This window comes from Marmota marmota, unplaced genomic scaffold, assembly GCF_001458135.2.
Source record: "Marmota marmota marmota unplaced genomic scaffold, marMar, whole genome shotgun sequence".
NCBI classification, from domain to species: Eukaryota; Metazoa; Chordata; class Mammalia; order Rodentia; family Sciuridae; genus Marmota; species Marmota marmota.
The window spans coordinates 14,843,156-14,867,304 of NW_026000026.1; the positions used below are offsets into that span (position 1 = coordinate 14,843,156).

The following is a 24,149-nucleotide window of genomic DNA, read 5'->3' on the forward strand; positions in this document are numbered from 1 at the left end:
AAAATCTGGTGCTCAATAAAGCAGCTGGTGTCTGATATCACACAGCCTGTGGTGTGTGCTGCTGTGGTGTGTGCTGCTGTGGTCTCGGGCGGGTGACCTGATAGTAGGAATGAAAGGAATTCCTGGGACAAGCAGCAGGGCCCAAGGGCCTCATGGAGGCCTCAAATGGGAAGCTGGGGCATCCAGTGCAGGAGCCCAGGTTCTTCCTCCAGAATACACAAGGCTCCCACACTCCCACTCTACTCTAGGATTCAAGGGGAACCATGCTTTCAGGTTCTTGAAGCCGTGAATGGGGTGAAAGAGGGTGAGGCAGAGGAGGACTCATCAGAGGTCACCACCTAGGAGTGTGCTGGCAGCCACATCTTCTCAGTAGCTCACTGGGAGCCTGGTTGGCAAGGGAGCCCAGCTGACTGCAAACCCTGGAAAACAAAGCTTGCTCCTGCTTTGCTGTTTAAAAAAGAGAGTACCTGAACCAAGTCACACAAATCATTATTTATTTCCTGGGGCCTAATTGTCACTTATCTTGGTAAAAAGGGCACAGAATTGCTCATTTAGTTTTGAGCCCAAATTTTTCTAAAACCGGATCTGCGAAGCTCCGTGTGGGAAAGCCCAGAGCAGCACAGATGGTCAATTGAGCTTAAGATGGCTTCCAGAAAATGTGCAATGATTGTCGGCTCCCTTTCTCTCTCCTGAAAAAAGGTTTGAAGTTTTTAAAAAGTTTAAAAGTATTTTTTAAAAAAGGGATAAGAAGGTCTTGACTGAGAAGGCTAGGGTTGGAAAGGAGGGGTGCTGGGTGGGATATGGTCCCTGTCCAGGCCCCCCTGAAAGAAGTGTGCCCATGTCGGCTGCTCCCAGGTAGGCAGGATGTGGCCCATGCCCAGTACCAGCTGAATAAATAACACCCCATGGGTACAGTGTCTCCAGATGTGCCTGGGCTCAGTGAGAAGGAGGGGGACAGGTTGGAGCCCAGGGGTGTGGGCAGAGGGCTTGTCCAGAATAGGGGCCATGGAGGCCTCTGAGGGGCCTCTCAGGCTAGCCTGTCTGGCCTGGGACATGGGCTCAGAGAAGAGGTTGGGCCAATGCCAGGGTTCATTTCCATAGGGGACAGCAGGCTCTCTCCAGCCTCCATGGATGAGGCTGGACTCAAGGTGAAGCGGTCCCATCGCTGCTTTCAGGTGGCTTGCTGGCCTCCTTGTCTGCGGTGCTGGCCTCTGCCTGACCTTCTGGAGGAGAGAAGGAAGAGTGCATTTTCTCAGGCACTTTTACACACATGGAAAGCACAGAAGGGAACGGCTGGCAAGCTGATAATGGCGGCTAGCCCGGTGGAGTAGGATGAGGATGATGGTGGCCAAAGGGGACTTCAGCCTGCACTGTAATATCTTACATCTCACCACACAAATGCAGTGTCACTAGTGAAATTAAAATTCAATTCGAGCCAGGTGCGTGGTGGCGCACCCAGTGACTTGGGAGGCTGAGACAAGAGGATTGAGAGTTCAAAGCTAGCCTCAGCAGTGGTGAGGCACTAAGCAACTCAGTAAGACCCTGTCCCTAAATAAAATACAAAATAGGGCTGGAGATGTGGCTCAGTGGTCAATAGCCCCTGCGTTCAATCCCTAGTACCACCCCTGCCCCCAAAAGAAGAAGAAGAAAAGGTCAATTAGAGGTCAGGATTGTGCACCAGTGCCAAGAGCACAAGACAAAAGGCTACTGAGGGTCAATGCACCTGCGCAGTTTCCCAGAGGGAGCAGGTGCCGGTACAGGTGCTCAGCAAATGGGAGCTGGTCCTGAAGGCACTGAACCAGGCCAGCTGAGGAGTGCCAGGGATGGCCTGCATCATGGATTGGGGGTCTGATGGCACATCCTGGTGTGCATCACACTGCTGGTGACTTCCCCGATTCCCTCACCCCATCCAGCTAGAAACCTGGGCTGGGCGGGGATGAGGGCGGCAGCAGCCTAAGGAGCCACTTGTGCCATGAGGCGGGTGTGAGCTGGGTCTCCTGACTCCCAGCTGCTTTTGTCCCACTGTGGAAAGTGGGAGGGGAAGGCCCTGCCAGCACCCCCTTCACCAGCAGCGGAGGTGAAGTACCATTCACTCCCAGTACCCCCAGTCTCTGTGTCCCCGCTAGCAGCGGCCCACACAGGGCTGGTGTGCATGCAAAGCTCAGTCAGTGGTGCAGTTTGTTCTTTTCAATATCGAATGAACCCAGGGCCTCCACGTGTTAGGCGAGTCCTCTACTACTTAGCTCTACCTCCAGCCCCAGTGACGAACTGTGAAAAGTCACCAGGTGCCCTCCAAGCTCACTAAGGGCCTGCACGCAAATATAGTCCCATAGGACACACTTCCATCTAGGGCTCTCAGGCTAAGCCCCACATGTGACTAAGGAGATCCCCCCGCCTCCAACTCTATGCTAAGTTTTGGGCTCTGCAGGCCACGGGCCCTTTCCCACACGATCCACATGGCGACCTGCAGGTGCAATTATGGTTATGATGCGTGTGAAAAAATGTGGCTCAGAGAGGTGAGCTGCCCTGCCTGGATCAGGGTGGAGAGCACCTGCATGCTGCCAGAGCTGGTAAAATCCACCCTCTAAGAGCACAGTGCTCTGCAGTCCACCAAGGCCAAGGTCTGCATGACCTCACCCTGCCCTCAGGCAGCTTCAGGACAGGAGTGCTAGTTAGGTGGTGACTGTGTGGGCAGAAGGTGGCAGTCTGGCTCTCCAGCCAGTTCTGACCTCTGCCCCCAGGTTCCCTTACATCCTGTGATGGGATCTAACAAGGGCCTGGCCCTTCAAGGCTCCTCTGGCCTCCAGAAGCCTGACCAACTAGACGGCACTTTAGGTGACATTTCTACCATGTGACACCTTACTTGGCTCTGAGCTTCCTGCCCTGGCGAACAGGTCCCCCCTGTTCTCTGCTCTGCTATTCCTCTGCTGTGGGACCTCAGACAAGTCACTTGATCTCTTTAAGCTCTGCCTCCTGAGCTATAAAGCAGGATGGCGACACTCCACTCAGACCACAGGGGCTGGGGCCGTCCACAGTCATCTGGCATGTGGGACTGAAATAGGCTCAACCATTGGTGGCTTCGTCTGTGCCAGCCTTGGGTCCCTGGCCAAGAGAAGGCTCTCCAGCACTTCCTGTTGCACTAGCACCCCTGGCCTCCCTCAGGAGCAGCTGCAGAGTGGGATCAGGAATGCTGACCATGGAGGGCAGGCATTGGCTTCTCCACGCCTGGCCTGCTGCTTCTCTCATTATTAGGCATAATAAGGAAACATCTGTGCTCTCTACATAAGAAATACCAAGAAAGACGGAAGGTTTGTGCACAGCTGCTGCCTGGGCTAACATACATGAGCAGGCCCCAGACTTGGGGAGGCCGGGCAGCTGCAGCTTCTTCCCAGCCCTAGCTGCAAATTAGCCTCCTGGAAGCTTTAAGCAGGAGAGGCTGCTCTGGGTCCCAGCATGGGCCTGTTGGGTCAGGACCTCTGAAGTAGTGCTTGGAGGCTCTGACTCAGTGAGTCCCGGGACTTAGCTCAGTCCAGACCCGCCTGATGACGCTGCTCACTGAGGCCTCCTGTGAGGGATCTTGGACAGTCACTCCTGCCTGGTCTCCACTGTGAGTGCTTCACATTCTTACAATGTTCTGTCCTCATGTCTCCTTCCCAAAGGTCAGTCACTCTGGCAGACAAATGTCATATACTTAAGGACCCAGACACTTCAAGGATTCTGAGTCAGACAGTACAGACCATGTTAGAAGGACCTGGGTGCATGGCAGAGTAGCCACAAGGGCTGGAATGGGGAGGGGGCAGACAAAATTTACCAGAGCTGAGGGGGAGGACACAGAAGCCTTTAGGGAGCCCCTGGCAATGTGCCCAGCATGACAGTTGAGCATGCTGTCCGTTCAGCTGGCAGGGAGCAGCCATTGAGTAAGCATCTTCCACGTGCTGACCACTGCCAGGCACCGCAAGCACACTGGAGCAGCTTAGTGCAGGGGTGGGGGGGCAGCTGTGGTAAGGGGTCTAAGGAGGTTGCCCACACAAGGGGGCCTCTCTCTGAGGGGGATGTGGTCAGGCAAGACCTCTCAGCAGAGCAGGTGTCTTCACAAGTGAGAAACAGCCAGGCAGGGGAGGAAGGAAGAACCAGACAGAGGAGCTGATAGGGCAGTTTTGAAAACAAAACTTTTTTCTGTCTGGATAGGGAGGAAGTGAGAACTGAGGCTGGAGAGGGGAGCAGGATGGCAGCTGAGGTGGCGTCCACACCTGGGTAAGGCACTTGGGCCACATCACCAGGGAGAGCCTGCAGACCTTCAAACAGGAGGTGTGGGTGCGTGGGGTTCCTGCAGCAGGGGTCAGGGGTTCTTTCTCGAGGTAGAAAGACTATCAGGATGACCCTGAGCAGGCCACCCAGCAAGTTAATATAGTTCCCTGGGCCTCAGTATGTCCACCTATAACATGAGAGTTAGGTTCTGAAGTCTTCTGTTTTGTCCCTGTAGGTTATTTCTGGGCAGCAAGGACCAAGAACTCTAGGCTGGGGCTCTACAGAGCTAGGCAAGACTATGGCTTCCTCCTGGCCTCCTCACACCCACTCCCACCCCTCCCCCAGCTTGTTACTGTAGCCAGCAGAGTTCCTTCTAACCATCCTATAAGCATTGCCCTGCAGAGGTGGGTGCAGATAGCCCAAAGCTCCAATGCCCTGTGGGAAGTGATGTGATAGTCACGACCTTGGCCTTGGAGGTGCTGTGGAAGCCTTTCTCAGAGGAAAGGGCCCTGGCCAGGGCAGGGGCCAGGGAAGGCTTCCCAGAAGAGCCCAGAGCAGACAGGTTGGACCTGAGCCCAGCAGGGTTTTCTGGGAGGATGGAGGGAGACACAGAGGAAGTGGAGTGTCCCAGACAATACTTGAATGGTACATGTGACCTTTCCTCTGGGCCTTTCTTGGCCCGTGGTCACCAAGCACCTGCTGTGTGCCAGGCAGAACAGGCCCCTGCTATTTCGGAGCTGCTACAACAAATGAGACCTTGTCTGAGGGTGAGGAGAGTCACATGGCTGGGGAGGAGGCTTTAGCTGTTAGGGGCGCTTTTCAGAGCATCTGCCCTCTTGAGCTTGGGACCAAGGACAAGAGGACAGCAGCCCCAGCTCCAGGAAAGGGGAGGGAGATGTTCTAAGCTGAAGATGGGTAGAAGGGACCCTGCTGGCTGTAGGGGTGGGCTGAGGGTGGGGGAGTGGGTACAGGGAGGCCGAGAAGTGGGGTAGTGGCCAGCGCCCAGTGGAGGGAGCTGAATGTATCCTGGAGGAGAATGACAGGACCGGTGAGTGGACTGGGGAGAGGGAAGGGAAGTGCCCTGGATGCCTGGCCAGGGAGTCTCTGGGGCCTGAGATGCTGGCACTGCCAACCTAGAGAATGGCTGGTCTCTGCCACTATCAGCAGGCCTGACTGGAGTGCAGCTGCTTCTCTGAGGAAGAGGGGTAATCTGGGACGCGGGTGCCAGCCTCTCCCCTGCCAGGACCACTGGATCTGACCTGCCCCCTCAAGTGCCAGCTCGCCCATGTCTGCAGCCAGCTTCCGCATGCTCACAGCCTCTGAGTCACCCTGGATGTCAGGGACGGCATTCCGACGGCCTGTCCGGTCACAGGAGATGAAGTCCGAGTAGGAGGACTCGACCTCCATCATGCCTGTTGCATCGCTCCTCGGGCCTGTGGGGACAGGGGGCAGGAGGGCAGAGGTGAGGCAGAATGACAGCTACTGCCTTTTTCACTGCAGACAGAGCAGAAAGCACAGAAAATACAAAGAACAAAATCAGCCACCTATAACCCCCGACACAGCCAACCACCACCACCATCTCAAAGAACACAGCCTTTATTCTAAGGAAACATTGACACACTTATCAGTATCATGTGCCAGGCACTGGCTAGGTACTGTAGATGTAGCAGCAAACAAGTTGGCCATGGTCCCTGCCCTCACAGGGCTTATGATCTACCAGAGGCGGCATCCAACTACCCAGCACCTACATCAGGACCACAGTGCGCAGCCCTGTGAGGGAGAATGCAGGGTGCTGAGTGACTGCCAGGACCTGACCAAGGCTGGAGTTGGCAAAGTGACATGAACAGACATTTAGATGAAGAGTGAGAGGAAGAGCATCACAGAGAAGGAACATCTTCTCTGTGATGCATCTGTGAAGACTCTGAGGAAGGAGGGTATGGTGGGCTGAAAAGCAAAAGAGCCAGCAGGCTGGAGAATGGTGGGGCAGGGCCACTGGGGACAGTGCTGAGGTGGGCAGGGGTCAGACCACATCTGAAACTTGGACTCTGAGGGGTATCAGGCCAGGTTATGAATGATTAGCTGTGCGTTTCAAAGATGACTCAGGGTTCTCGCTGGAGCTGGGCCTGGAAGGAAGGAAGTTGGGAGACTTCCGTGGAGTTCCGGTACAAGAAGACAATGGTGGAGCAAGGCGGTGGCGAGGCCGACTTGAGATGTAATTTGGAGGACAAATCCATAATAGTTATTGTTTGATGGGGGAACTTAGGTTGCGCTTGAATAAGTAGGTGGACAGCGGTGTGGCTTCCTCAACAGGGAATGTCAGCAGAGTATCTGGGGAGTGAAGGCGAGTTCTGGGGGTGAAGTTAAGAGTTCTAGTTAGTGATGCCAACCTTGTATGGCCTGTGATCCCTCCCAGAGGACAGGGGGAGTAGATACAGGGACCAAAGGGGCTGGCGCTCAGAAGAAAGATGGGGTATAAAGGGAGGAAAGAGATGAAAGAAGAAATCATTACTATTGAGATGGGGACTAACAGCCCTCGTGGTTGAGGAACAGCCTAGGAATGAGAAGAAGACAGCCACAGCTGTAAAGAAGAGTCATATACATTAAGAAGCATATGGCCCTGGGCTTGAAACACACCCAAAAAAAATTATCTGGGGATCATACTACACATTGTGTTTTATAGCCTATTCTTTGGAACAAAGACCTGACCCTCTCTGAGCCTCTAGTTCCCCATCTGTAAAACAAAAGCAGGGCCAAAATTCTGTGTAAGGCGATTCCCCTTATATCCAGAAGATGGCGCACCTTGCATATCTTTCTTTGCTGCCTGAGGGGTGGGGGTTCAGGCTCCTCCTCAGCTAAAGGAATTCCCAGAGGCAGTTCCTTCTGTAGGTCACAGTTTCACTTCAACCCTCTCCCTACGGGAAAAGTGCTCAAGTCTTCATATCAGGAGAATGGGCTGCTGTAATAATGGTAACAATAGCATAACCACCAGTCCAAATTATGAGGACAATGCTAATAATAGCAAAGGTAGTGTGACCAGGAATTTATGCTTTGTATATTTCACTTAATGGCTGGCACAGCGTCTGAGCTAAGTTTACAAGCCTGAATGGGAAGGGCCTCAGCAGACCCTCTGGGTCCTAGGCCTAGGCTCTGCTCCCCTGTACCTGCTGCTCATGGGAAGGGTCTGACCCTGTCACACCACTCTGTCCCCTGAAGCCTCGATTTCTTCAGCTCTTGTTCTCTGGTTAGAGTCAGCTCCATGAAAACAGGAAGCTTCTCACCATGCAAACAGACAGGACCAATCCCAGCAGCTGTGCTCTGGCTGCTCCATCCCAGCACCTGGGGGAGAGCAGCTGCTCTGTAACCGCTCCCAGGATCACATTTCATCTGTCTATCCATCCAGGCATCCATCCAGCCCCTCTGCCACCACCTCTCTAGGGATGATGGACTGTCTCCGCCTCAGGACCTGGGAAAGGCCTGCAGAGTGCTGCTCTTCTTGTCTGGTATCTCCAGGAGGATACCTTGGGATGGAGTTACAAGCTCATCTAAAATGCTAGCCTCACTCCGCCACAGACACCCTGGGGCTTTGCCCCGCCTGACCCTACAAGCTTCCCAGGACAGAAAGCTGCCCATCCTGGCACAGAGAGGGCACTCTGACAAGCTCAAAGCCCAGTCTTGGAACACACCCACCAAGCCATCTGGAGCTCACTCAGCTGCCCCCTCCCCATCTCTGCAGGGCCCTGAGAGCCCTCTGTTCCAAAGCACCAGTGTATCAGATTCTCATTTCTCTTACACATTTGTGCTCATATGTGCTCATATTCTGCTCTTTAAAGTTAAAAGCAAATGGGAAAATAAAAGAAAGAATCCTCAGAGTGGGATATTGTGCCAGCAAATGGTCACTCTCATTTTAGGGGTTTTGTTTTGTTGTTTGGTGCTGGGGTTGAAACTCAGGGCGTCACACAAAGCAAATGGTTATTCTCAAATCCTGTCATTGAGAGTGTAAACTACCAAGGACTTCTTTAAAAATGGCTTAACAATAGGAAACAAGAAACCTCAACTTTCTTAATATCCTTGAGCCATTAAGTCAGTTTATAATAATTTATTATAAGAAAATAATCCCAGTTGTGCATGAAAATAAATGTACAAAGATGTTCATTGCAATAATATTTAAAATTCCAGAACAACCAACTATAAAATGGAGAAATATATAAATATGCTAATTTATATTCAAATGAAGTATCATTCAGGTATTATGATGTTTGTGAATTTTTGGGGGGGGAGGTACCATGGATTAAACACAGGGGCGCTCAACCACTGAGCCACATCCCCAGTCCTTTTTATTTTTTATTTTGAGACAGGGTCTCAATAAGTTGCTTGGGGCCTTGCTAAGTTGCTGAGGCAGGCCTTGAACTTGCGATCCTCCTACCTCAGCCTCTCAAGCTACTGGGATTACAGGTGTGTGCCACCATACCCAGCAATATTTTTAAAAGATATGAGGAAATCTTCACATATATTGTCAAATGGGAAAAAAAGCCTCAATTGTACAATCACATATTTAAATTGAGTAATTTTTAAATCTTTTATATTAAAAATTTTTTACATAAAAGCACTCATATCATTTTTAATTAATTAATTAATTATTGTGGTTCTGGAGACTGAACCTGGGAGCTCACACATGCTGTCATTGAACTACCTCCTTGGCCCCCAAATAATTTTTGACTATGTGTGAAAGTGGCATAAAGCTCAAAGGGTACAAGAGGAAAGACACAAGTATTCAGAATCCTCCCAGCCTACCCCAGACACCTTCCCCACGCAAGCCCTTTCTTAGATCCTTCCAGTCTATGACATCTCCAAATTCCCTCCTTCTTTCCTTCCCTTTTCTTTTATTAAAAACAATATTTTATTTTCCATCATTCTTTTTTTTCAATTAAAAATATGTTTTAGAAACAATCTCAAATCACCTTGAAACCACTGTAGTGTGATTGTATCAAGACACTGGAAATAAATCCTAAGTCCTTATAGAGCTAGATTGTTCTTCCTATTGGCTACAGGGTATTTTGTTGTCTCTCTACTGTAGACTGATTTAATCTCTTTCCTACTGATGGACTTTTAAGAAAAATTCCTCTTGGTTCATTTTGTGCCACTAAAACAAAATATCTGAGGCTGGACAATTTATAAGGAACAGGAATTTCTTTCTCTCAGTTCTGAAGGCTGGGAAATCCAAGATTGAGGTACAAGCATCCTCAATTTCAGGGTTTTGAGGTGAGGGTTGCTGTCTGCTTCCAAGATGCTGCCTTGATTGTTGTGTCCTCCGGAGGGGAGGAACAGTGTGCCTCACATGTAGGAGGCAGGTAGAAGTGACAAAAGAGGCAGCCCCCCCAAGCCTTTTATAGGGGCATCTAACTCACTCACAAGGAGGGGTCCTCAGGGCCTAACTGCCTCTCCACAGGATCACAGGGCAACACCTGGATGATGAACAGACAGGTGCAAAGCACAGCTTTCCCTTCACTGCTCTGTTTCATGGGTACCCTTATCCATGACATTTTGTATGGGTTTGTTTGTGACATGAGGGTGACAAACAGAAGCTGGTTCCTGTAGTCTGGGCTGTTCTCGCCTGCTTACCAGTCGGGAGACTCTGGACAGCTCCCCTCACCTCAGCAACCTGGGAACAAAGCAACAACCTGTGGCTCACGAGATTAAGGAGACAATGATGCTCCAGAGCCTGGTCAGGTGGGGGAGAGGAAGAAGCACGTGCGTGATTAATAGAACATTAGTCTAGTCCACTTGAGGGGGGAGAGACTGGGGAAACTGACCTTCTGATGCTTTTCCTCTGTGCTTAAAGGTGCCATTGAGACCAGAACCTATGGGTCCTTCTTCAGTGCCTCACTGAGACCCTTCCCCTTGCCCAGCTTCCTTCCCCACATCTAAATAAGGAAAATTGAAATGTGAGCTTTAAGTCCCCCTCCCAGCCTTGCCAACTCATTCATTCACTGACCACTAACATCCTCTTCATGCCTGTGCCAGGTGTAGGACACACCGGAGCCCAAACAAGACATTTATAGCCTGCTGCTAGAAGAAGGTAAAGAACAAGTAAATTCCTCAATTGTGGCAGATTATGACATGTGCGATAGAAGGACAGGAGAGTGTTCTGCTGTGTGGATGGTTTGGTTAGAGGTGGCATGGTCAGGGAAGGCCTCCTTGAGGAGGTGACTTTGAGCTAAAATGACAGAAAAGGTAGAGTGAGCCAGGAGCCAATCCAGGCAGAGCCCAGAGTCAGTGAGGCTGACATCTCTCACTTCAGCCTGAGCCTCCTGGGCTGCTAAGGAAAGAAGCCTCCTCTTCCTCATCCCTAGGGGGCGGGGCCTTTGTGGGGTCTGAATGCTGGTGGGGCATCTGACTGACCTTGGACGTCCAGGATGGAAAGGAAGGTACCCATGCACTGTACCCCGGCTCTTAGGGTCCTGCAGGTGCTCACTCGGGCATGTCAGGTTTCCCCACAGGAAGCCACTGTTCCCTTGGGTCTTACTATTCTCCCCAGCTTTGTAAACTGAAGAGACCCCGGACTCTGCCAAGAGCTACATGGTGTGTTCCAAGTCGGAGCTAGTAGCCCCCACTGCTCAGGCAGATTCCATGACACTTCCAAATTGTTTTCCAAATATACTTCAAAGGTCATTTCCTGTTTTTTTTTTTTTTAAGTTAAATATTTTCAAAAATCATGCAAAAAGCAAGCAGACTTTTGCAGAGGACACAGCACAGGAGGGCGACTCGGTGCTGTGAAGGAGGCCTCCCTGGGATGGGCCAACGCTCCGTGAGGCTTCTCTGAGAGAAGAATGGGCTGTGGACACCTGAGGGCAACACCAGGGTCTACTGAACCAGCCTTCCCCAGATTCAAAAAGAGCAGCGGCTTCTCTCTGGGATGGGAGGCCAGAACCAAAGAGGCACTAAGACGGGCAGAAGAGGCAGGGCCCAAGCACCACACGTTCTGAGGAGCCAGGGCAGGGCAGGGCTGCTGGCTGTTGCCACGTTCAGCCCGCTGGCGGCTGGCACCAAAGCTCTCTCTAGTGCCCTAGGGACACATCAGCACAGCTCCACCAGTGCAGGGCCTGCTGCCCATTCAAAGAGTGGCCATGGGTGAGGTAGCCAGCTGGGCCCTGGCCTGCACACCTAGAAGGCACAAAGCCCCGCAGACAGGCAGGCCAGGGCAGGTGGTGGTGACAGCTGCTTTGGGAGGTGGTGTGGTGAGAAGGGGAGGCTGGGAGCTGGAGTCAGTCAAAGCTCTCAGTGACTTCCATGTTGCCAGTCCCCCAGTCAACTGTCTGTCCTCTTCTGACTGACTTCTTCTCAGACCTAGAGGGCCACCAGACACCACACCCTCTGGCTTCCCTCCAACCTCTCTGGCCACTACACAGTGGCCTCCTCCTCTGGGGACCTTTCTGTCAGAGCCCCTCCCCCAGGACCACAGTCTTATTCTCCATGTGGTCCCTGGAGTAGTTCTTAGCCTATCCCTTAAATAGTGTACATTGTGACCCCCAAGAACTCCAGACTCTCTTAAGACTCTGCATTTGTGACTAATAGCCCCTCTGTGTGGCACTTGGCTACGTCATCAGCACTGCAAGCTTCACCTGTCAAGCCCCAGCCTTCGCCCCTCCAGCCTCCCCAGCTCAGTGAAGGCACCGCCAGCCGCCCAGGCTGCTGGAGCTGGAAACCTGGATCTGTTCTTGATCCTCCTCCTCCTTCACCACCCACATACAATTCAGTTTGTCACCAGGTCCTGTCATTCCTACTTGGAAAACAGAGCTTAGATCTGCCCAGCTTTCCCCTCCACGGGCACCACCTGGCTCCCAGGACTTCTCACCTGGACCCCTGTAGAGCCCCTCACTGCAGTCCTGCTTCTCTCCCCCTCAGCCCCCGATGGATTCCTACACAGTGCCAGAACGATGTTCTCAAATAGAAACTGGACCACGTGATACCCGTGCTTCATTCAACCTCTGATGCTTTTCTATTCCATACTGAGCAAACTCCAAACCTCTTAAGCCAGCCCCGGAAGTCCCACAGTGATTTGGCCCTACCTCCCTTTGCACTCTTTCCTCTCATTTCCTCTCTAGGCCCATTTTGATCTGGCCATATGGGTCTCTCTTTAATTCCTCAAACATTATTATTTATTTAGGTAGGTAGGTAATAAATAGACTGAAACCAGGAACACTTAACCACTGAGCCACATTCCCAGCCTTTTTCATTCTTCATTTTGAAAAATGGTCTTGGGGCTGGGGTTGTGGCTCAGTGGTAGAGCGCTTGCCTCGCACGCAGGAGGCCTGGGTTCGAACCTCAGCACCACATAAAAATAAACAAAGATAAAGATGTCATATCCATCTACAATAAAAAATATTTAAAAAAGGAAAAAGGTCTCGCTAAGTTGCTTGGGGCCTCACTTATTTGCTGAGCTGGCCTCAAACAGACTCCTGAGTTGCTCTGATTATAATGTGCAGCACCATACCCGGCTATATCTAATTCAATTCCTGACCTCAGGGCCTTCACTAGAGTAACCCCCGTGCCTCCAGCATTCTCTACACCCTGCTCTCTACAGAGTCTGGTGGACACAGAGTACATAGGTGGAAATCTGGCTCTGGATTTTTCAAATGTTCCTGCTCTAGGACTGGCAGGGCCTGAGGTCTCCAGAGTTCCTCTGCCTACCACTATTGCAGGCCAAGGAGGCCCAGGCTCAGACACCTGGAGGCAAATAAGGTGGACACAGGAAGGGCTTTAGAGTCCCAACCTCTATCCCATAGCCCACGGCTGCTGGGAAACCCCCGGCACTGATGACAATTCTGTGAAGGGGTGGGGGTGGGGGCCGACAGCTGCCTTAAATGTGGCTGTGGGGATTAATCAGAGCCCACCTTTAGGGAGGGCTACTCCATGCCAGGCTGTGCCAAGCATCTTACAGCCATTATCTCTTGTAATTTTACACTAACACAACAAAACAAAAAGTATAATTGCTGTTTTACAGAAGAGGCAGCCGAGGCTCAGAGAGCTTAGAAGCTTGCTTGAGGTTGTACACCCAGAGTGTGAAGCAGGATTGAGCCTGTCCTCTTATGTGACAAAGCATGGGACTGAGTTAGCATGTGTGTGGCATCCAGTAAGGGATTGTTAAACATGCACATTCCTCTTCTGCCTTTCTTTCCCCTCAGTCACAGCCTCATAAGACATAGATGAAGAAAGGGCAAGAAAGCAAGGAAGTCCCCAGAAAACATTCTACTAAGTTGGCAAAAAGAAAAATCAAAACAAAGACAATAATAAAAACAACAAAAACACAGATGCATTTTGTCCACTGATGCAAAATTCTGCTTTGGATTTGCAGCTGGAGTAAAACCTTGTGATGCTGGGCTGAGCCTATGAATTCTGCCAACAAATTTTTGGAATCAAACTTCACAGCAATAGTAAAAACAATTATTTTGAGGTACACATTTGAAAACTCTCACCTCAGCTATATCCTGTGGCAGGACAGATTATTGTTTTATATAGGGCTGGGGACTGGAACCATGGTGCAAACTTTCATCCATGACAGCCTGTGCTTCTGTGGAGTCTCGGGAACGAAGAACAGTTCCACTGCACTACTGCTTGGGTCTCCTCAGGCCTGCTGCCATTTTACACATTATCTAAGGGACTCACCTACAAAGCAGAGTTCCCAGAGAGTGGCAGCCTTCATCTACTGTGAAGGGAGGGGCAGGAAGGGAATGTGAGATCACTTCCAAATAGGCCTGCCAAAAGCCTAGGAGCACGCTGAGCTCCACTCAGCGGGTGCCAGGCTGAGTGCCACAGGGCACAGGTCTTCCCCTCCAATCTCAGGGGTTCAAGTGTGAATGAAGGGTTAAACTGCCACTTCTGTGATAGCTTTGAAACATGTCTATAAATTCTTCTCTGTCAAAAGAATGGAGACTGGGCTGGGGCTGTAGTTCAGTGGCAGAGTGCTTGCCTAGCACGTGAAAGACACTGGGTTCAATTCTCAGCACCACATAAAAATAAATAAAAGAAGTTGTCCATCTACAACTACAAAAATTAACAACAACAACAAAAAAAGAATGGAGGGCTGGGCTGTGGCTCAGAGGTAGAGCACTTGCCTAGCATGAGTGAGGCACTGGGTTCGAGCCACATAAAGTAAAAATAAAGACACTGTGTCCATCTATAACTAAAAAATAAATAAATAAATAAAGAGTGGAGACTAACTTGAATCTCTTTGAACGAGCCGGACTTGGTAACTAGCTTTTTCTTCTTTTTTTCCCTTGGGTACTAGGGCTGGACCCAGGGCTTTGAACATGCTAGGAAAATACTCTACCCCTGAACTGTACCTGCAGACTCTGAGTAATTTCTAACAAATAAAATGCAATGTGAGAGATGCTGTGTCTTCTAAAATGAAGTTTCCACCTGGTTCTTCGGTGGGACACCTGCCTTTGAAGGTTCAGTTGCATGTTGGAAATCTGAGGCTGCCATGCTGTGAGGAAGCCCAAACTAGCCCGAGGTGACCACGTGGAGAAGGCCTGAGCTGGTATGGAGAGAGACTGGCCAGCCTGGCTGCGCAAGCCCCTCACTGCTCCAACCCTGGCTGCTATCTAACTGCAACTGCATGAGAGATTGAAGCCAGAATTACCCAGTCAATCTGTGCCAAACCCCTCATCCACAGAGACCGAGAGAGAGAATGAATTACTGCTATTGTTTTATACCATGGGGGTAATGTGTTATGCAGCAGTGGATAACTAGAGCAACCTCTATTTACTTCTGTCTCAGGGCTTCCTCTCTAATTTTTCTAGAATTCTATAAAACAGCATCCCCTAAATATACCGTGGATAATGAAAAGCAGATACTATTTCTATAATATTAATTCATTCAACAAAATTTTACTGATCACTCAATCAGTACCAGGCTTAGGACACCATGGATACAAAGCCAGGTCCTTGAGAGAAGTTCACGGCCTAGCAAGGGAGATCAGCTCAAAAATCCTTAACTCTTCACAGGTGGTGGTGATGGGACACGTAACTCCTTCCAGTTATTCTCCCAATGACAGGTGGGGATGGGTGTGTGTGTGTGTAACACTAGCTCAGGATCACTGCTCTTGTCAGCCTATTACTAAAGGGAGAGTAACAGCCCACAGAGCTGATGAGAAAGACCACTTCAGTATACTGTATATAAATCTTTAAAAACTTCAAAAATCAGGGCTGGGGTTGTAGCTCAGTGGTAGAGTGCTTACCTAGCACATGTGAGGCACTGGGTTCGATCCTCAGCACCACATTAAAGAAATAAATAAAATAAAGGTATTGAATCCATCTACACAACATACATGGGGGCTCCAGGGTGCAGGCATTCACATAATTTTAAGGAATTAAAATTCTCTTCCTTTATATTAATTGTTTGGCAGTGAACAAAACATACTCCACCTTCATGAAGTTCATATGCTGGCAGAGTGACTCATACCAACCAACAAACAAAATATTAGGCAGCAAGAGTATTATGGGGGGTGTTATGGTTTAGGTATGAGGTGCCCCCCAAAAGTTCATATATGAGACAATGCAAGAAAGTTTAGAGGTGAAATGATTGGTTGTGAGAGCTTTAACCTAATCAATGTATTAATACACTGATATGGATTAATTGGTGGTAATGGCAAGCTGGAGAAGTAGGGTCACTGGGGGCATGCCATTGGGGTTTATTTTTTGTTATCTGTTGAGCAAAGTTCTCTCTCTGCTTCCTTATTGCTATGTCCTGAGCTGCTTTTCTCCACCATGCCCTTATGCCATGATGTTCTGCAGCACCTCGTGCCCAGAGCTATGGAGTTGGCTGTCTATGGACTGAGACCTCTGAAACTGTAAACCAAACTAAATGTTTCCTCCTCTATGCTATTCTTGTCAGGTCTTTTGATCACAGCGACAAAAAGCTGACTAAAACGGAAACTGGTACTGAGAAGTGAGATTGTTGCTATTACTAAATTGACCATGTGGTTCAGAAGCTTTTGGAGCTTTTTGTAATTTGGGGGAGGAATTTTGAAAAGTTTAGAGATGTAAGCTGGAAAAACTGTAGAATGCTGTAAGTGGAGTTTAAGGGGAGATTCTGGTGGAAGCTCAGAAGACCAGAAGGCTGAGAGAACTGTGGACAGTAAAGACTGAGCTCATGAGGTTTCAGAAGAGAAGGAGGACTCTACTGGAAATTGGACTGGCGGCTTTTCATATTACATTCTAGCAAAAAAAAAAAAAATGTCCACATTTTATCTGTGTCCTGAGACTTCATGTGAGGTTGAATTTAAAGGTGATAGAGAAATTGTTCTGGCAGAAAAAAATTTCAAGGCAGCACAGAATTCACACAGTGGCAGAGCTTTTAGCTAAGTTTACTGTGAAAATCAAGAGTAGAAAGCAGGGCAGAAAGATCTGAAAACTTGCAGTTTGGCAAAAAAAGTGCATGTAAAGCCAGGAGCGGTGGCACACATTTATAATCCCACCAACTTGGGGGGCTGAGGCAGGAGAAATGCAAGTTCAAGAAAAGCCTCAGCAACTTGGCGAGGCCCTAAGCAAATTAGTGAGACCTTATCTCAAGATAAAAATAAAAAATAAAAAGGGCTAGGTATTTAGCTCAGTGGTAAAGTATCCCTGGGTTCCAAAAACAGTATAAACTGTGGCTAAAAAGCTGTGGTTGTTAAAGAGATCTCAGTCACTAAAGAAAAAAGGAAAGCAAAAGGGCATCTCAGGAATCGGCAAGACCATACCCATCTTAGGCTCAAGAATGTAAAAGTAACTTGAGAAGAGACAGCGGGGCACCCTGCCTGCACAAGGGGGCCTGGGAAGTTGTCTCACCACGCCCAGTCGCCCAGGCATTCAGGGGCTGCTGCAGCCATGGTTCCAGGAGGCTTGGCTACTGCTTGAGATGGTGGCAGACCTTGGTGCCAACCACATGATGCTGGTCCTGCAGGAATGCAGAATGCTGGATTTAGGTGATCATGGAGGCTTCCGCTGAGATTTCAAAGGAAGGCCTGGAAGGCCAGGCAAAGTAGAGCAGTGTAGGAGTCCCTGTGGGCAGCACCTGAGAGGGTAATACATGTGAAAGGAAGCTGAAGCTGCAATGGAGACCCCTGAGATTAAGAGATGCCAGTACCATCAGATGTTAATTGAGGAAAACTGCAAGAAATTGAGCAGGAAACAAGCAAAGAGAGAGGTCACATGGGCTACAAACAGCAAGGACATTGGGTGGGGCCACACTGGTGGAATGGAAATGTTTACTCTGTGCGGATATATGTAACTTGCTTTTGATTTTTACAGGGACTCTTGCTTAGAGTTTGCCTTGAGTCCCTGGAGACTCTGCACTTGGATTTCTGGGTAATACTGGAAGTGTTAAAGATTGTGGGGACTCCTGGAAATGAATGAAATTTGTATTTTGAATTGTGAGATAGGCATGAGCTTTTGGGGAGCAGGGGTGGAATATTATGATTTGGATATGTGGTTTCCCCAAAAAGCTCATGTATGAGACAAAGCAAGAATTTTCAGAGGTGAAATTATTAGATTATGAAAGTTGTAACTTAATCAATGGACTGATCCACTAACATGGATTAATTAGGTGGTAACTATAGGCAGGTAGGGTGTGGCCAGAGGAGCTAGATCACTGGAGGCATGTCTTTAGGGTTTTATTTTGTCACTGGTGAGTGGAGCTCTCTCACTGCTTCCTGATTGCCATGTCCTGAGCTGCTTTCCTTCACCATGTCCTTCTGCCACGATGTTCTGCATCACCTCAGGCCCGGAGTTATCAGCCATCTATGGACCGAGACTTCTGAAAGAGTGAGCCAAAAAACTTTTCCACTTCTACACTGTTCTTGTCAAGTCTTTTGGTGAGTGATGAAAAGATGACTAAAACAGAGGATAAGGCAGGAGAGTGAGATTTTCCACTGAGGACAGAGAGTCTCTCTAATAGATCATGGTGACACTGGTGCAGGGACCTGAAGGAAGTGAGTGGGGAGCCATGCAGGGCATGCCTGGCATTCATAAGATGAACAAGGAGGCCACAGGACTGGGGAGCAGTGAGCAGGAGAGAGAGTGAGAGGACTGACCATGACTGGGGATCTTTCGGGGACCTGGAGAACAAGGGCACACTCCGGATTTTGCTCTCATTTTGATTTACCCTCACTGACATTTCCAACGGAATCCTTCAATGCTTCCCTTCCATTGCCAATTCTCAGAGGCTGCTCTCTAGTGTAAAGTGCGTGACACCTCAGAGTCAGTCAGGGGGTCTCATAGGCACAAACATTGTGTGCTCAAGGGCAATGCCAGAAAGGGTTGGGATCTTTCTGTTAAGTTGAAGAAGAACCCAAATTCTCCTTTTCTTTCTACTTCCAGGCAGAAGTAAGGTTCAGAATCCTAAAAACACCATATCAGTAAATAATTAAATAATCACCTCCCTTGGATTTTGGAATAGCAATGTTTGCAAGTCAAGAACTGTTACTACTCAAGCAGACCAGAGACGTCACTGCACCTTTGGCCCACATTAACACAGTTTACATAAGATTCCTGAGTCCTTGGTTCAGCCACCACCCTCCTGATACTGAGTCTTCATGGAACTGCCAGGCAACGGTTCTCCTAGTTCAACAGAAATAAGTCTATGAATGAATTAATGAATAACAAACTGGCCAAGAAAATAAGAATTTAACAACTATGGCACTCTCTCAATGAATAAAATAACCATCTGAGGGCCAGGGGTGTAGCTCAGTGGTAGAGCATTTATTTGCCTAACATGAATGAGGCCCTGGGTTTGATCCTCAGCACTACAAGAAAACAAAACACACACACGCCCCGAAAAGAAAAAAAAAACAACTGAGTTCTGGCTCCTGACCATACAAATAGCAATGACAGTAATAAAATAATTACTATAAATTATTTAAAATTTTAGAAAAACAAATTAAGTACAAATGGCTTCATTTATACGATTGATATATACATGGTGATAAATTGATATATATAGTGACAAATGCTTTTCATGTATCACCTTATTTAAGTTTCACAGTGGCCTTGTAGAATTAGACCCACTTTATACCTAGGTAGAATGAACTGGAACCTGGATTCAAAGTGAAGGAGTGGCTGGCTACTAGGCCCAAGGCCCCCAAGGCAATACTCTCTCGGTACAATCAGAGGAAGTGGAAGCCCTTGAAAAAGGTGAGCTCAAAGTGGCTGAAGTGGCAGGAAGGTCCTGACTGGGAAAAAAAGTGAAGGTCTAGTAGGCTGGCCTGCTAGAGTTATTCTCTACCACTGAAAATTACAAACCTTTCCTTCATTCTGTCAGTCATTCTTTCCACTTTACTAAGTAGGTACTGTTTTCAGCCATGACCTTGAAGGTACTTTTTAGAGGCACTGCATTATTTAATCCTCAAAGTGGAGAGTCCAGGGCTCAGAAGATGGTGTGGACCACCCACAATCCTCTAATTGGTTAATGCTTGAATCAAGATTTGAACTTGCATTTCCTCAATCCTAATTCACTATCCATTCTTTAGGGTGTTGTGTTCTGGCAATAGCTTTGCCCTGAAGTGGATGACACTGCCTCTGTCGCATCTTTGTCAGAGGATTGTCTTGTTACCAAATCTCTCCCGCTGTGGCTTTTCTCATCTTCGCTATTCTGACCTTAACTACTTGGAAGATGAGCTTTCAGAGCGCCTCTCGAGCACCTCGCACGCTGCTCGGTGTGTAGTGCCCATGAAGTGTTTTCTAAAAGAACAAAAAAAATCAATGAGCCAGGTGAACATACAGTGGGTCTGCCAACGTGAAAGGGCTCAAGAGAGGGTGCAGTTTCATGTCCCCCAGGTGCCTCACAGGATCCTCCCTGTGCTGTTGCCTGAATTTCAAAGAGTGTTGGGCGGGTGCCCTTCACATCAACACAGGGCAAGAACCCGAGCCAGGGATTCAGATGACAGAAAGAAGAGCCTGTGCTGAACCACCACTGGTTCTGATGCCAGTGCAAAAAGGTGGCCCGACAAAACTGGCATCACCTTACAGCTGCTCACTGAGCAGAGCCAGCTTGACGGGAGACGTTAACAAGTAGAAATTACTCTGAAAAAAACTTGCCTCCTGCCTGTGTCAACCCCAAATTAAGGCATATCAGAGACACGCTTATAGTTTCTTGGCTAATAAATCCATTTATAAAATACATTAGAGTCAAATTCCATTTGTCTAATTATGCCCTGGGGAACGAGGCACTTGAGCACCAAGATTCCCACCCATCACTCCTGTGGGTATCAAAGCCTCATCTAGAGACAGACAGTGGACTGGTGGCTGCCTAGGACTGGGGCTGGTGGGGTTTAGGGGCTGGCGAAGGAGGCGGGTTTCTTTGTGGGTGAGGAGAACATGCTGAAGTAAACTGTGACAATGACCGCAGCACCGTCTGAACACAGTGAAGCCACTGAACTGCAACATGAGTTCCACCTCAATAAAGCTGTAAGAAATGCTTCCCTGAGGGGCAATGGAGAAACGTTCTTCTCATGTCCTGCACTGGGTGTGTTAATGTATTACCCACTCAGTGATTTCACCACATGAATTTTTGTGCCAACTGTGACACCAGGCAATGTTCTTGGTGTCACAATACAGGGCTGTATGCCCTATACCAGCCAACTCCATACTTTTTCTGCTTTAGTTTTTCTTAAAATTGCCCTTGACTTTCATCCCAAAGCTTGGAAGTTAAGCTCCTGTGCTTCAGCCAGACACCACTGAATGACTCAGTGGCTGTGTGATCTCTGGAGAGTCACTCAAGCTCTCCATGCCTCAGTTTCCCCATGTGTAAAATAACAGCCTCGGGCATACAGGGGCACATGAGGATTAAAAGAGACAGCATGCACAGGGCGCTGAGTGGGGCCTGGCAGAGCAAGCCATGCTGGCTTGCAGCTCTCAGCACCACTCTCGCTGCCTAGGACTGGGGCCAGTGGGGTTTAGGGGCTGGCGAAGGAGGCAGCCCCTCTGGAGAAAACCAGAAAGCTCATATGTTCAGGTAGATGAAACGGGCTGCATGGTACAATTTCATGGCTGGACTCTGGGACATCCCATGGGACATCCCATGGGACTACTGTAAGCTTCAATAATATTAGGTAATTTATCTCAGTTCACCACTAAACAGAAAGATCCATAGGTCTTGTGTGGTCTCCCAAGAGCCCAGTATCTGGGAGGCTAGTGTGCAAGAGGACATAGTAGCCTACGACACTTGGGTTCTCTCTGATTCTGAAAAGTCAGAGGTTACAGGCATATTGGAGAATCTGAGAAAAGTTAGGGACACTTCGCCTAGAAAATATATATATGTATATACAAAGCTGTGGCAAAATTACAGGGAGCCCTTGAATCCTTAATGCTTACCCATAAACCTCTGCTTAAAACCCCAGTTCTAGGCCACACATGACCGGCGCACTCTCCCACAAAAGCTGGAACAGGTTTGCCCTCCTACACTGGCCTTGGCCAGAAAAACAGTCCTAGAGCTGATGGCTGCATCCTAGTCACCGTGAACATCTGCATCCAGGGGATTCCCAGGGGCCCTGAGTCAGAACAGCATGTGAGCCTGGTGGCTTGGGAAGCTACCATAGGGCAAGGCCCAAAGGCTTTACTGATAAGCAGCAGGAGAGTTCCAACCTCAAGGCAGCTTCCTGCCAGTGAGACCTTGCTCTGCCAACAGAGGAGAGGAATTTTAGCAGAGGGGCCGGAGGCAGGGTAGACCAGAAGAGGGAAATTCAAGAGCTGAAAATGCCTTCCACATCCTGGGACTACTAGAGAGAGAAATAAGGCTGGAGATTCTACCCCAACTGCAAGGAGGTGGTGCTGAGAGGGTGTGGGAGCACAGCGAACTGTGAATCAGAGGGTGCCTGCACGGGGGGCTCCAACGGTTACTGACTAGGTGATGCTGAGCAAACCATTGAAACTGTCTGGGGCTTGGTTTCTTCATTTGTAAAACAGTTACCAGTAATCCCCAACTCAAGGGGCTTTTGTGAGATTGAAGAAAATACTGCCTTTTTTTTTTTTTTTTGAGACATTTCCTACTAAGAACCTGGAGAAGTAAGGAATAGAGGAAGTAGAGAGGAAGAATTGAAAGCCCATTCTTGTCTCATGAGAGAGTGGAAATCCAGGCTTCATTACTTAGTTAAAGCAAGATTCCATCTGTGGAATGGGAAGAATAATTCTATGCAAGGTTGTAACAGAATTTGAAATAATAAATACATAACGCTGGGCTGGGGTTGTAGCTCAGTGGCAGAGTGCTTGCCTCCCATGTGTGAGGCACTGGGTTCAATCCTCAACACCACACAAAAGTAAATAAAATACTGTGTTCATCTACAGTTAAAATAATAATAATAACAACAACAACAACACCAACACCTGGCTCAGAAAAGATGCACAATAAAAGGTGGTAGTACCTTGAGAAGTACCTTGGGTGTTGTTGAAAAAATAAAAGTTGTGAAGCTAAAAAAAAAAAAGACTAAAATGAAAACTTGGTTGTGCCTCTTTCCAGCTTTGTTTGGCCAAATGATGTCATTTCCAAGAGCCTTCCTTTTCTACTTTACTTATTTAGACACTGCATGTAAAAGTCCAGCCCTGGGTTTGGCATAAGAGCACTTAGCACTTATTTACATGCTAAAAGAATAACCGTATCCTTTGGGCTGACACAACAGTTCAGGGTTTGATTAATGGCTTCCAGTGAATCAGGCAGATTTTTAAATTTTTTTCAGCTTTATTAAGTTATAATTTACAAGTAAAAATTCTATATATTCAAAGCACGATGTTTTGATATGTGTATACACTGTGAAATGATTACCACAATCAAGTTAAATTACCATATCTATCATCTCACATCTACCTTTTTTTAATGTGAGAATACTTAAGATCTATACTTTCAGCAAATATCAAGTACACAATATATTATTATTTTTTAAATATTTATTCTTAAGTTTTAGATGGACACAACATCTTTATTTTACATTTATGTGGTGCTGAGGATGGAACCCAGTGCCTCGTGTATGGTAGGCGAGCACTCTACCACTGAGCCACAACCCCAGCCCCACAATATATTATTATTAACTATGGTTACCACACTGTATATTAGGTATCCAGAATTCACTCATCTTATAACTGCAAGTTTAAACATTTTTTAAAAATAAATTTTTAGTTGTAGATGGACACAATACCTTTATTTTATATGTTTATTTTTATGTGATGCCACGATCAAACCCAGTGCCTCAGGCATGCTAGGCAAGCACTCTACCACTGAACCACAACCCTGGCCCCAAGTTTGACATTTTGATCACTATCATCCATCTCACCCTTACCCAGCCCCTGGAACTACCCTTCTACCTCTGTTTCTATGAGTGTCTTCTTTGGATTCTACATAGAAATGAAATCATGCAGTATTTCTCTTTCTAGCTTATTTCATTAGGATAATGCCCTCCATGTCCATCCATGTTGGTACAAATGGCAAGGTTTCCTTCTTTTTTAAAACAACATTTTCTATGACCATTCATCTGTTGATGGACACTTAGATTGTAGTTTCCACATTCTGATTATTGTGAGTGACACTGCAGTGAAATGGGAGTGCAGGTGTCTCTTCAGTGTTTTGTTTTGTTTTTCTTTGTGGTAGTGCTGGGATTGAACCCAGAGTCTCACAAATGCTGGGCAAGTGCTCCACCACTGGGCTGTATCCACAGTGATATGGCTTTAAGACAGTGATTTTTATTTCCTTTAGATAAATACCTAGAAGTAGAATTTGTAAATCACAGGTTGAAATTTTAATTTTTCAAGGAAACTCAATCCTGTTTTCCATGATGGCTGTATTCATTTACATTTCCACTAACAATGTATATGTGTGCCCTTTCCTCTTTCCTCCTCAATATTTAGCTTTTGACTTTTTTTCGGGGGGTGGGGGGGGGG

General features: G+C 48.0%; 1 protein-coding gene, 1 long non-coding RNA gene and 1 other non-coding gene across 22 annotated transcripts in view; 2 read left to right on the forward strand and 1 right to left on the reverse strand.

Annotated features, from left to right (window-relative positions):
* Positions 1 to 477: 477 nt before the first annotated feature.
* The window catches only part of Pkig (cAMP-dependent protein kinase inhibitor gamma), an 87,061-nt gene continuing 63,389 nt past the window's right edge, over positions 478 to 24,149 (reverse strand). For 18 of the 20 annotated variants that reach the window (XR_007350408.1, XR_007350403.1, XR_007350401.1 and 15 more), the window contains 2 exons: positions 5,508 to 5,681; positions 478 to 1,223 (listed from right to left, as the gene is read on the reverse strand). Coding sequence is in view for 8 of the 20 variants with exons in the window: in XM_015480159.2 (XP_015335645.1) it covers positions 1,144 to 1,223; positions 5,508 to 5,658 (231 nt within the window). In the remaining 12 variants the exon portion in view is untranslated. Of the gene's footprint in view, positions 1,224 to 5,507; positions 5,682 to 10,647; positions 10,673 to 12,100; positions 12,222 to 24,149 lie in introns of those variants that run through there. The other 2 variants (XM_048810907.1, XM_048810901.1) reach the window with 2 other exon arrangements.
* Positions 4,196 to 8,133, forward strand: LOC125618981. Its single transcript, XR_007350412.1, has 2 exons — positions 4,196 to 4,254; positions 7,649 to 8,133. It is a non-coding gene; the product is annotated as an uncharacterized LOC125618981 (long non-coding RNA).
* On the forward strand, positions 12,511 to 12,582 carry Trnaa-cgc. Its single transcript has one exon. It is a non-coding gene; the product is annotated as a tRNA-Ala (tRNA).